The 13,041-nt window shown below is 46.5% G+C and overlaps 1 protein-coding gene across 1 annotated transcript; it reads right to left on the bottom strand.

Annotated features, from left to right (window-relative positions):
• Window positions 1-9,894: 9,894 nt before the first annotated feature.
• On the bottom strand, window positions 9,895-10,947 carry LOC125547741 (pentatricopeptide repeat-containing protein At4g38150). Its single transcript, XM_048711552.1, has one exon. The coding sequence runs from the start codon at window positions 10,859-10,861 to the stop codon at window positions 10,052-10,054; it is 810 nt and encodes a 269-aa protein (XP_048567509.1). The 5' UTR covers window positions 10,862-10,947; the 3' UTR covers window positions 9,895-10,051.
• Between the last annotated feature and the right edge of the window lie 2,094 nt (window positions 10,948-13,041).

Genomic DNA, 13,041 nt, shown 5'->3' with positions numbered 1-13,041 from the left:
GCCAATGTTTCCTAGATCGTCCACCAGCACATTAATTACCCCAAACATATTTTGCCAAAAGAGAGGGTGCTTTGGAGATACTTATATGCCCGGGTCATGAATTATGTTGTGTGGATTAGTGCTCTCTGGGTTGCTTCTTGCATCATTTGGTTATCCACGCCTTTTCTATAATGCCCAACTATTTTTGCATATCTTGGGACCCTCAGTCTTATCTCCCCTGGTTAGTGTCATATGATGCATGCATGCATCCTTGGCTGCTTGCAATCCACGCCGGCGTTCTGTATGGTTCGACTGGTTTTTTTTCCAGTTGTTTTTTGTGAACTTTGGGTTTGGCTGCGTTCTAGGAGAACCCGTTTCAGTTTATTTATTATTTATTTTCTGTTTTCCCTTTCATTTCTTCTGTTTCTTTTTAATCGGTTCCCATTGTCCTTTCATTTATTTTTATTTTTTTTCTTATTGCTTCCTTCTCTTTTCTATACTTTCTTATTAGTAGGTTTTCTTTTTTCAGTTTGAATAAAGGATGGGGTTCTATTTAAATGTGAACACATTGTCCAAAACAAATATCCGGCGAACAATCTTTAATACATGATAAAAGAAGTTAAATTACATTATGAGCTTTTTCATGTATCATCAACATATTTAATACACGATAACCATTTTTTTAATACATGATGAACAATTTGCGTACTACGCAATGAATCTTTTGTAACACATTATGAACAACTTTTTGAAATACGCGATAACCAACTTTTTAATTCAGGACAAACATTTACAAAAAAAGATGATGAACAGTTTTTAACACACAATGAAAACTTTCAAAGTGCATTGTGAAAATATTTAAACACATGATGAACATATTTTGAAATTCCCAATAACATCTTTTTAATTGGTGACAAACATATGTTAATACATGACGATTTTTTAAATGCATGACGAACGTTTCTTAAATTGAGTAAATTTTTAAAAATAGAAATATTTATATTTTAGAATAATTTGATATCCTTATAAGAAGGGATAAACGAATCAACTACTACTTAACCACGAGTTGAGTGAATCCAGATGATTTCAGCCATTAAACCACATATATCACATGTCCCATGGTTCTTCAATGATGTATCATCGCATCATCGATAAATCAGAAACACCATTAATTTTAATTGATTTTAAAACAAAATTAATTGATAATTGTAGCTGATTTTAGAAGGCAGCGCCGTCGGCATGGCTCGGAGACCCGTGGTGCGTGGAGGTGCCGGCGTGGCGGATCCGGTCTCCAGCTGATGCGACGGCGTGCGTGGTGCGCGCCTAATGCAGAGCTGTGGCGGGGAACCATGGTGGTTCGCAGCTTCGGGTGGTGCACCTCCATTCCTTGCTGGCATGGAGCTCGGCAGGGCGTGGTGGTCGTGATGCGTCTGGTGGCTCTGCTCTTGGTTGGCCGTCAATGGATCTGTTGGCTAGCGATGGTGTTGGGCCGCTCATGGTCTCCGTGAGGTGGGGTTGGCCGCGGCAGTGACGACCTCTTCGTCTACGGCCTGGTTCAGTGGTGGTGGTGGTGCTTGGTGAACTTGCCGACGCCCTTGAGGGTCAGAGGTGTTTGGCAGCTTGGGTGAAGACTTTGTCTCAACTTCGTGCTGTGACCGACGATGGCGGCGGCTACGGCCGTCGTTGACCTTTCTGGAGGCATTGCTGCTTTGCTGCCGCACCCGTCCCGCGTGGATTTGACCCTCGTGGCCTCTCCGGAGGAAACCCTTGATCTTGTGTGATCGGACGATGGCGGCGCCTTGGTGTCGTATTCCCTTTTGGGGGCTTTTTCTTTGGAGCTCGGCATGGGCGAGTGGGACCAGTGGATGGCGGTGGTTTTGGGGTTCAGTCTTCTGTGGCAACGATGATGGTGGGAGCGGCGATGCGGCAATGGTTTAGGTAGTGGGCTCTTCTCCGGCGTGTCCGTGGGATTGCCTCGGTTTGTTTTGTTACTGTGAAGTCGAAGCTGTGGCGGTGGGGCCCTGTGGTATACAATGACTCGTGCAGGTGGGCCGTTCGGTGATCTTCCGTGGCGCCGGCCATGCCCGGTTTTGTCATCCATTGTTCTTCGTCATAGTCGGAGCTGTGTTGTTCGATGGTAAGTGGCTGAGTTTGGCGCGAATCTTCATACAACTTCACTCAGCCTCTACAATGCGGGTTGAGTCGACGACCACCACAGTGAAATTGGAGTCGTTTGCTCAGGGTTTAGGGTTGGCGATGACGCCTCTAGGGGAGGAACGACAACGATGACGCATGTGTGGGGTATCTTGTGTGTGCCGCTCAGCGCTTGTGATGGTATTAGCCCGGTTTCCCGTTAATTAATCAGGCAACTCTCTTGTGCTTAATTAATAGACGGGGCAAAACTTTTGCCTCCGTTTCAAAAAAAAGAATTAATGGAAATTGTATTAATTGCAGTGAATCTTGGGAACAACATTAACTGCACAAATAAACTTTGAATGGCCTACCTTGATTGCTTTCTCTTCACTCAATCATATCTGACCACGACCAATCTTCAAATTAGAAGTGCGGGAGAAATTTTGTTCATGCACCAATGAGATGCAGTTTACGTTAGACTCTATGACTGTCAAAAGACGTCGAGCTAGACCGGAGTAGATGAGAAGCAACATCACCAAGGACGACAACTAATATGTCACGAGTTAGAACCTTATCGCGCTGATTGAAACTAGTAAACTGTTAACACAAGCATGCACTGCTGACTGAAATTATAACAAACTAGGTTGCATCCATACTCTTCTTTCAGACATAAGACAGCACAATCTTAAGGTATCAACCAAACCTGCAAACAAAGCAATCAACGGGATAGGGCATTGACAGATCACGGATATGCTTCTGAAAGAGCATCTACCCCATCTACAAAACAACAGTTGCTGAAAGGGTCGGCAATTGACAGGTCCTGGGTATCCACAGAGTAATACCAACTAGAACTTCTTCCAAATTTCAATCGGGCATCTTGAGAAGCTCTATTTTCCACTTCTAGCAGCCTGAGTTGGTCAGTCATCCATTTCTTGTGTATATCAATCTTCTTACACACTACAAAGTTGATTTCCTTCACCACTTCCGCATTCAAAACGAAGAACTTTGCAAATCCAACATCTTCCTCACCACCTTTGTAATTTGTTAGCACCAGTACTTTCAGATGGCTCTCAAGGCAATTGATTGGATCTAGAGGCTCATACTGACGCATATTTTTCACCTCTGCCTTTGTAGAATCGTCCCACTGGGAAGGGCATAATAAACATATGTTAAATATTTTGCTAACTAGGCTCAGAACTGAATATTCATTTTTAAATTCAAAGCAAAGAAAAATGAAAACTCACAATGACATGGAGTTTTTCCAAGCAGGGGAAGCATCTAAGGATGTCAAGAACTGCACCCAAATCAGGGCTAGAGAAATGGAGAGCCAAAACCTTTACACTGCATATTGGGTTTTCCGAGCTGGATGGGATCAATCCCTGAAGGAAACAATGGAGATTAAAAAAAAAACACTCTCGAAGCAACAATGCTAGCAGATAAGAGTGTAGAGACTCGTCCTAATGTTACCTGGAAGACTGTATTAGCAATCTCAATTTCTGAAATGCTGGGAGACAAAAGGCCCAACATCTCCAATTTAGGCGCCCTAACAACCCGAATAATCTCACCGCCCAAGCCCGGATAACTTAATAGTAACCTTTCAAGGCAAGGGGCCTCCTTAATGAGCAATTCTCCTTTGCCATGAAACAAAGAGCAGATGACGATGATCCTGAGTGTTGGCGAGCTAATGCGGAGGCAAGACACCTCACGAATCTCCGGGCGGAGCCAGGCCCCGGGCACCCAGGGCCCTGGCCCGGGGCGTGAGAAATGTTCTAGCCCTATACCTATGCATATTTCGTACTGGGCCTGGGGCGCAGCCTAGCACAGCCTGGGCACACACAAAGCCCGAAGCCTGGTACGAACGCTCCATCCCTTCCAATCGCCCCCGAACTGCCGACCTAGAGACAGATCGTACGCACACACCGCCGCTTGCCCTGCTCGGCGCTACTGTCCGTCATCTTCCTCACGACCTCCACTACCCCTGCCGTCCCCTAGGCGCTGCACGCCCTCTTCTGCAGTGCTGATGGCAGCTCTGCACGATGCGCGAGCTGAACCTCGGCACCTGGCCATTGCCGCCCGGGCATCCCCGGCCTAAGCCCCGGCCCCGGCCCCCTGTGTTGCTGTTGTAGACGCCCGGTACTCCATTCCCCAACATTGGTAGGTTCTTTGCACCTAGATTGAATATAAATTGCATTGAAATTTACTGTGTATCTGTAATTATTGATCTTAAATTGATGCATTTGTATATCAATTCCATGTCATGTTTTAGAAAAAATCACTAGTAGAAAACGGATCATTAGTACCGGTTTGTAAGGGCCTTTAGTGCCGGTTATGGAACCGGCACTAACATTTCGGCACTAAAGGTCCCCTCTTTAGTACCGGTTCGGCACGAACCGGCGCTAAAGTGCCACCACGTGGCGTGAGCTCGCGCCCTGGTACGGGGGACCTTTAGTACCGGTTAGTGTTACCAACCGGTACTAAAGGTTTTTTTTGAATTTTTTTTTTGAAAATTTTGGAAAAAAAATTTGATTTTTTTTATTTTTAATTTTTCTGAATTATTTGATGATTTAGTCTCTAATCACCTCTCTTAACTGCTCAAGTGTGGATCACTCATTCCAAATCATCTAACTTTCCGACCGGACACCCATCCCTCTCACTACTCCAGCCCGAGCACGCTTAACTTTCAGGTTCTATTCTCCTTCGTTTCCGAGTCTGCACTTGTTGTTTTCCTGACAATAATAAGATGTCAATCCTATTAACCTTCAGGAATTTTGCTTGAGCATGAAGTGACACATTTCACTATTTGAGTTTGAAACTATTGTTTTAAAAACAATAATTATTTAGTAACACTAATATTTCTTGAATAATTAGTTTGATCACATTTTGACCACAGTTTGACCAGATTTGACCAAAATTGAAATAACTAAAATAATTATTTAGTAACACTAATATTCTAGAATAATTAGTTTGACCATTGTTTGACCACAGTTTGCCCACTGTTTGAATATTTTTCAATTTTTTTCACTCTAGATCTTAAAAGCCCCGTAACTTTTTTTCTATTAGGTTTTTGAGGATTTTGCAAATGTTTAACGGGGTTTTTAAGATGATTTTTCGAGTTAACTGGGTTTTTAAAATGTAACTTATCCGGTTTACATCAATCCTGGCTCCGCCACTGTCTCCGAGAGATCTAAGCTATCCAAGACATGGCAGGCAGAGAGCACGGTCGAGAAGACATCGTCGGAGATGGAAACACGCCATAGTTTGAGCTGCTTGAGGAGGGGGAAATTCGGTGAAGGCGCGATCTTCCTTGGGAAATCGCAGGAGGAAATGCTGACCACGACAAGGGTTGATGCTGAGCAGAACACGGACGGTGGCAACGGGCAGCGCTTCTCCTTGTCGGTCTGCTCATGTCCACCGTATTCAAGTAGATCGAAGCCGATGTCGAGCTCCTGGAGGTTGCGGAGGCTCGGGGAATGGAACCAGCTACTGATCTGCGCGGCATCCTCGGCAAACCTCTTTTTGGCCTTGTGGAGGCGGATGAAGCGGAAAGCGAAGCAGCGCGCCGGGCCGGGGTGGTCTGACAGAACCCTGGAGACGACGGAGAGGCGCTTGAACTCGTCGCGGTGAAGGTTGTAGGAGGCGTCGAGGTTGAGAGGCGAGGAGCGCCAGAGGGGACGCCATCGTCGGGCGATGGCCTGCGTGCGGGCGCCGTCCTTGGTGGGGAGGAGGGAGATGATGGTGCCGAGGACGGCGTCGGGGAGGTTGCTGATGAGGTCGCCGTCGCGGCCGCCGTCACGTGGCCGCTTCTGTGGCCTCGACCTGGGCCCAGCGGATGCGCGCCTCTTGCGTGCGGGCGCCGCCGCAGCCGGCCCCTTCATGTCCGGCGAGTAGAAAGACGGAGATCTGAGGCGGGAGCGAGGGTTTGGGGGGTTTCGCCGCGGCGCTTTGGTTCCAAACGATGGCACGGCGGTACGCCTGATGGGATGGGACGGAATGGGGAATCGGATGCGACGGAACGCGGCGACCTGGGATGGAATAATGGCCGTCACGAGCCTGTCTGCTCAGTTTGTGGGCTGGGCTGGGCCTGAGTGTTCCTTGCCGAAAATTGGTATTTTAAATTTGACTGTGACCCCATCAGTTTTTCATTAAAATTTGAATGCCCTTCAAATTAGACTCACAGCAATTACTCCATCCGTTTCGAAATACGTGTCGCTGAAGAGAAAACCAATACAACTACTATCACATTACGATTTTTTTTCACTTTCCGCTTTACCCTCGTGTCGCCCACACCGCTCACTCCCTCGCCTCTCGCCTCTCACTCGTCACTCTTTCCTCTCCCCATCGCCTCTCGTCTGCCACCTCGCCCACCTCGCCGGCCACCATCTCTCCCGTCGCCCCATCTTTCTTCCACCTCCACTCACACCCCGCCACCTCGCCCACCCTGCTCCACTATTCTCTGTCAACTACTCCCTCCGTCCGCGAATAAGTGTACATCTAGCTTTTGTCCCAAGTCAAAGTTTTAAAATTTTGATCAACTTTAAGAAAAGAGTAGTGGCATATATGACATCAAATTGGTACATTATGAAACTACATTTCAAAACGAATCTAATAATACTAATTTAGTGCCATAAATGCTGCTACTTTTCTCTATAAAATTGGTCAAAGTTTTAAAACTTTGACTTGGGAGAAAAGCTAGATGTACACTTATTCGCGGACGGAGGGAGTAAAGACTAGTACTTAATAGGAACATTTGGCTCTCAGCCTCAATGGAGGCTTTTTTTTGAAAATTTTAAAATTCAAACACTTTGGTTTCAAAAAAATCAAAAAAAAATTGTGCAAGTAAATAAGGATGTTATGTGTATGTGTGTGAAATTTCAGGATAAAGTACGTTGAATGTGACCTATACAAAAAAATACAAAATCATGGTCTGGGAGAATGAATAGTATCATGTGTTAAAAAATCCAGATTTGTCGATGGGAGGGCCCCGTTTTTAGGTTCAGGCCCTTACTGGAGGGAGGGCTCCGTTTTAAATATCCCTTCTAGTGCGTCCAGCATTGTCGGTGGCGTGTTGAGGTGTGTCTCCAGTGGATATCTCCTTGGTGGATTTGCTCGATCTGTTCGTATCGTCTACGTTCATGTGTCTTCAGGTTTGATCCTTCCGATCTACACTACTTTTCAATGGTGACGGTTGTTATTCTGGTGCGCTGATCCTTTGGGGTGTTATCACGACGAGCCTCGAGCTTTTCTTCCTTAGGTATCTCTTGCCTTATCTGTTACCTTTCTTCTACCTCCAGCCACATTAAGTTCTACTCTGCTACAAAGTGTTGCATATGGCTGAAAAAAACGCTGCAACCGATGAAATAAAAAGCTGAAACCGACGAATAAAAGAGCCGGAAACAAAAGCGACGGATTTTTGCGAAGCGAGATTTGCTGAAACCAACAGAGTCGGTGCTACAGCCGTGTAGAAAAGATGCTGCAACCGTGGAGGGCGGCGGACAAGAGTCTTGCTGGAAGTACCAACGTGCGATGGAACCAAGAGCAGTTTTTGCTGCAACCGGCAATCACAGAAGCTACAAACTGGTGATCGATTTTGCTTTAGTGGTGACGTGGTGGTGGCACCGACGAGCTTTTTTTTTTTGCTGAAACTAGCACAATTTTTTGCTACTACCGGCTGGCATTTTTATTGCCACCAACAAACCCGAAGTAGAGTACTTTTTGGCGAGCTCATCGCCGGGGTGCTACGACCGGTGACCGGCGTTACCACCATCAGTGAGGGAGCTGCAACTGCGGGCGGAAGTTGCTTCATGCGTGGATTCAGCGAGAAAAACATGAGAAGACAACGGTAAGGCCAGCGACCGGTGAACGTACAGGGTGGTGCTTCGAGGCCGGTAGGCAGCTACAAGAGCTGAGAGCAACGAGTGCGATGACCGGTGACGAGGTGCAAGCGTGGAAAAGAAGACACGGGGAAGGAGACCCAATCCAACGGCTGAACGCGTTCGAATTGGGTGGCTGGGCAGCGACCGGCCCAAATTTGGGCCGGGGCACCAGCCGCCTATCGTTGGCCTTTCTTTAAAGTGTCCGCTTAAACCACCGGTCAAATAGTAGGGAAATGAGTCGAGATATATCAACAATCCCTAGACAAATACCTAAAGCAACGTTGTGCGCCATTGCAACTTCAGATTAGCAATAGCTGTAGGTATGACAAGTAAGACATACGCGAACCAAACAATACACCACTTCCAAACCCCAGATGGTGAGCTTGAACCTAGTGCTGGTATGCGTTTATATTGTTAATATTTGCACCAAGAATTTTATAATTTCCACATTACGGCCACTTGTTTCTGCAACTTGAGAAAGCAACCAAAATCCTTTCATTTAGACCAAAACCTTGGAAAATGGATCGCCTCCTTAACTCTGCCAGCCCTAACAGCAAATTATGCTGGATAGGTTACAAAGGCAGCAATGATCTTTAAAAAGTCAGTAATAGCATAAATAAAAGAATAAACTGTATTGCTCAGAACGACCCAACTTGAATGCCTTGACTGCACCAGGAAACTCTCAATCTTTAGTGCAGTCTTCATAACATAATCTGGTCCGTAGAAATATTTTAATGTGTTGGTGCTATGTTATACTCCCTCCGTCCCAAAATTCTTGTCTTAGATTAGTCTAGATACGGATGTATCTAATCTAATACTCCCTCCGTCCGAAAATACTTGTCATCAAAATAGATAAAAAGAGATGTATCTAGAATTAAAATACATCTAGATACATCCCCTTTTATCCATTTTGATGACGAGTATTTCCGGACGGAGGGAGTACTAACATGACTTGATACATCCGTTTTTAGACAAATCTAAGACAAGAATTTTGGGGCGGAGGGAGTATTTGTAGAAGGGAGTCCATGGCAAAAGGAGTCTAGGATTCCTATTTTGGAAAAAGTTCCATAATGTACAGTGCTAAGACTGGGATGGTCCAGATCAAGTCAAGCTTGAAGAGCAAAGATTAGGGGGAGAATCGTGAAAGTGCTCTTTGCTTAGGGGTAAAGCCGCATGGCTGTGTTCACTTTGGTATACAGAGTAAAAGGGAAACGCTAGCAAGTAAAATACAAGGGTCACTGAGTTACCTATGACTATGAGGCTATGAAAACTACTACCCCTTGTCAAATATTACCATGATAACAAAACCGAATTAGCATTAATTTGTTAGTTAAACCTTTATCAGCATACCATCACGCGGAATACCGATCTCCGGTATATCCAGTGGGTCTATCCCTGATTTGATTATCAAGGATTCTGGTTTCGATGTCACCCTCAATATATTACCACAGAGCTGAAATAAGGCATGAATGAAGATAACACGGTACAGAACAAAGATAAATCCAGTTTACAACACCAAGATATGCTATGTTTATATGTTGAGAGGAAGCATGAAATCTTTGTATTTGAATTTTTGAATCAGATACTTCTTCACCAACGGTTTTGTTCCTGCTGTTGCTGCCACAATAGCTTCAAAATGCATAACCATAAAGATCATGATAGTGTGTGTCTGGTCATGATAAAAATTATATCCATGTTTATTCATCAGCTTTAGCTCCCTTGGATAAAACAATGCTAGTTCAGAGCAGTAGAGATAATCTTGCACAATACCTATTCTGAAACCTGAATTACTATCATCACTACGATTCTATGATTAATGGGAATCAGTTTCACAACTGATTAAAATGCATGCATCATTATTCAAATGAAAAAAGAAAAACACAACAAACTTCAAACACTAATCATAAGGGAGAAGCAAGCCATGGAAGACAGGATATCAACCCGGTCCTGTGCAACAGACAACCAGTAGACATTTCGATTTCAAGTAGAATCCTGACAAGTTACGAACCAACAATTGGTTATGCAACAACATGTCCTATATTAACAAAACAGTGTGCATACCATTATCACTTTCCAAAGAGCAGGTTCATGACACCCTTGAAGACATGCCCCCGCTTGACGGTGCCGCTGCGCACTGCCTCCTCGTCCAACGTGAACCCCTTCTTCTTCATCATCTCCAGCAGAGCCTTCCCCTCTTCCACCTTGTCCATCCTGACGTGCGCCTCAAAGGCAGCCAGGCACGTCTCCACATTGGGCCGCATCCCACGGTCGAGCATCTCCAGCAGGTACTTGCCTGCCCCCGCACACCGGTCGCTCGCCGCAAGCCCCTTGATGAGCACGGCCATGGTGTACGCGTTTGGCGCTACCGCGCTGGAGAGCATGCGCTTGTAGGTCCGCACAGCGTCGCGCCAGTGGGCGGGGCCAGCATTCGCGTAAGCCTCCAGGACGGCAGTGTGGGCGACGACATCAGGCATGGCGCCCTTATCCTTGATGACCGAGAAGAGAGCCAACGCTTCGTGCGTGAGCCCGTCCTTGGACAATCCGTCGAACATCTTGATGGCATAGTCGGTGAGCCCTCCGGCGCGCATCCGGTGGAAGACCTCCTGAAGATTGGTGGGGTCGGGTGGGTCGGCCACGGCGGGCTTCTTGCTGAAGGGGTCGTAGGGCGGCGGCAGAATGGGGTTCTTTGCCGGGGATGCCGGTGGAGGTGCGGGGGAACTCTCGTCGTCGTCGGACCAGTCGAAGGAGGCGGGGCTGTTGGTGTTGGGGCTGCGGTTCGGCGGTGGGGAAGCGGTGGAGGAGAGGAGGCGGCGGGCAGTGGACAAGGCGGTGGAGGGGGGCGGACGGAGGAGGCGGCGGACTGCGGCGGTGGCCATGGGGTGAGGGAGAGGCGGAGCACTGCGGCGGTGGTCTGAGTCCGTGGGTTCTACTCTCACAGGGTACCAGACAGACTACCGATCCTTGGACTTGTAGGCCGTCGGATGGCAAGCAAGCACACGGTGGCCATCGGATCTGGTAGTACAGCCCGGACGCGTGGTGATGATTTTGGTTCAAACAAACAGAAACGCTTGGGCTCAGCCAATTGATCTTTCTGCGTGTGTCGACCCCCTTTGTGATAATTGGATCTGGTTTTGATTCACACAGATTTTTCAAACAAACTCAGCCCGAGACTAAAGATAGGCATGGCATCAAAGATCAAGGTGTTTCTATGGAGGTTGGTGAAGCATTCTCTGTTAATCACGGACACTCTAAAACGCAAAACATGTCATTGGTAGATCCTTAAGACATATGCACTCCTGTGTTGCACTATGGCAAGTTTCGTGTAGGCTCTATCCACTGTGAATCTGGTGGAGAAGATGACTGACAAATAAGAGCCCATGATAGTAAGTTGACGAACGGAAAGTAAGTTGTATGCAAGGGACTCAACAAGCATGACCTTCTCGATCGTGAGATCATGAGAGATGACCATCTTGCCAAGTCCCAATACCTTAGAAGATGAGGCGTCACCCCACTCGACATTGGTGGGCATAGATGGAACCTTGTGCACGTCCACCACCAAGTCCTTACTTCCGGTCATATGATTTGTAGCTCCGCTATCGAGTAACCGTGATCCCTCACCGGAAGCAAACACCTACAAGAGATCAATGCTTACTTTTAGTTACCCATTTTGTAATGGGTCATTTGATGTTAGTAACAAGGGTTTTTGAAACCCAAATAGACCATTCAATGTATTCATGAAGAGAACCAACAAATTTGGCATAAACATGCCCATCACTAGCACGGCATAACACATAAGAAGGGTTAAAATCGCCGGCTTTGTTGAGAGGGGTGGCATTGCTCTTCTTGACATTGTTCTTCTTCTCCTCGGGGGCACTCTCTCCCTCCCTCACAAAGGTTTGCATGAGGGGAGGAGGTCGTTTGGTCTTGTCATTCTTCTTTGTTCTTGGAGTCATGCACGTACCCAACCCCTTCCTTGGCCACACCTCCCTTTTGGTTGATCAAGAGATCGTTGAGGTTCTTCTTGCCTTGTATGCAAGTCGCAAGACCTCTCTCAAGTTGCTCCTTCAACTTCGCATTTTCCTCAACAAGATGTATATGCTCACAACACGGGTTAGTAGCATTTGCATTATCAATTAAAACCATATGAGGAAAAGTTGCTTTCTCCTTAGTTAGCTTCACTTGGAGTTGATCATGAGACTCCTTGAGACTAGCGTGAATACCCTTCAAGGCCTTGTGGGCATTGTCAAGTATATCAAACTCCTCTTTGAGTCTAGCAAGATCAACCCCGAGTCTGGCCTTCTCAGAATTTAGCACACGAGAAACAATGAGGACATGATCATAATCTTTCTTTAACTTAGCATGATCAACGTTGTGTGACTCCTCAAGAGCCAAACGAAGACCACGCTCTTCCTCAAGAGCATTGGAAAGATCCGAAATCTCATCGGCATAGTCACGACTATGCCCTTCCATCTTAGAGATGGTGTCTTCGTGAGCCTCGATCATGTCATTGGCTTCACCAAGTTGTTCCAAGAGAGCAACAAAGTGCTTCTTGGATTTTCCCTTGAGTTTGCCCATAAAGGCCTCAAACTCGTTAGCCTCCACATTAGCTCCCTCAAGTTCATTAACGCTATCCGTCGGGGAAGGATTATTAATGATGGTAGTTTTGATGTTGGAGGTTACTTTGTTGGTGGCTTTAGCCATGAGGCACTTGGCGGTGACGCTCTCATTGGGTGAGTCGAAGAGAGACACCCGTGACGTTGTTGCAATGGCAACGGAGGCTATGGCAATCGACTCACCATCTTCATCATCGTCATCATCCTCATTGTACTCTTCTTGCACAACCAAAGCCTTGGGAGGAGTCTTCTTGGTGAAGTTGTTCTTGTTGGGGAATGACTTGGCCTTGTCCTTTCGGATGAGCTTGCCACCATTGTCTTCCCTCTTCTCAGACAGGCATTCTGCAACGAAATGACTCACGTTGCCGCAATTGTAGCAAGTCCTTACACGTTGCTTGCCCCTTGTGCCACTCGAATTGCTTTTGCTAAAGTTTGGCCTCGAG

Source organism: Triticum urartu, chromosome 1 (genome assembly GCF_003073215.2).
Source record: "Triticum urartu cultivar G1812 chromosome 1, Tu2.1, whole genome shotgun sequence".
NCBI lineage: Eukaryota > Viridiplantae > Streptophyta > Magnoliopsida > Poales > Poaceae > Triticum > Triticum urartu.
The sequence above is the reverse complement of the archived record's forward strand: the minus strand, read 5'-3'. Positions and strand labels throughout refer to the sequence as shown.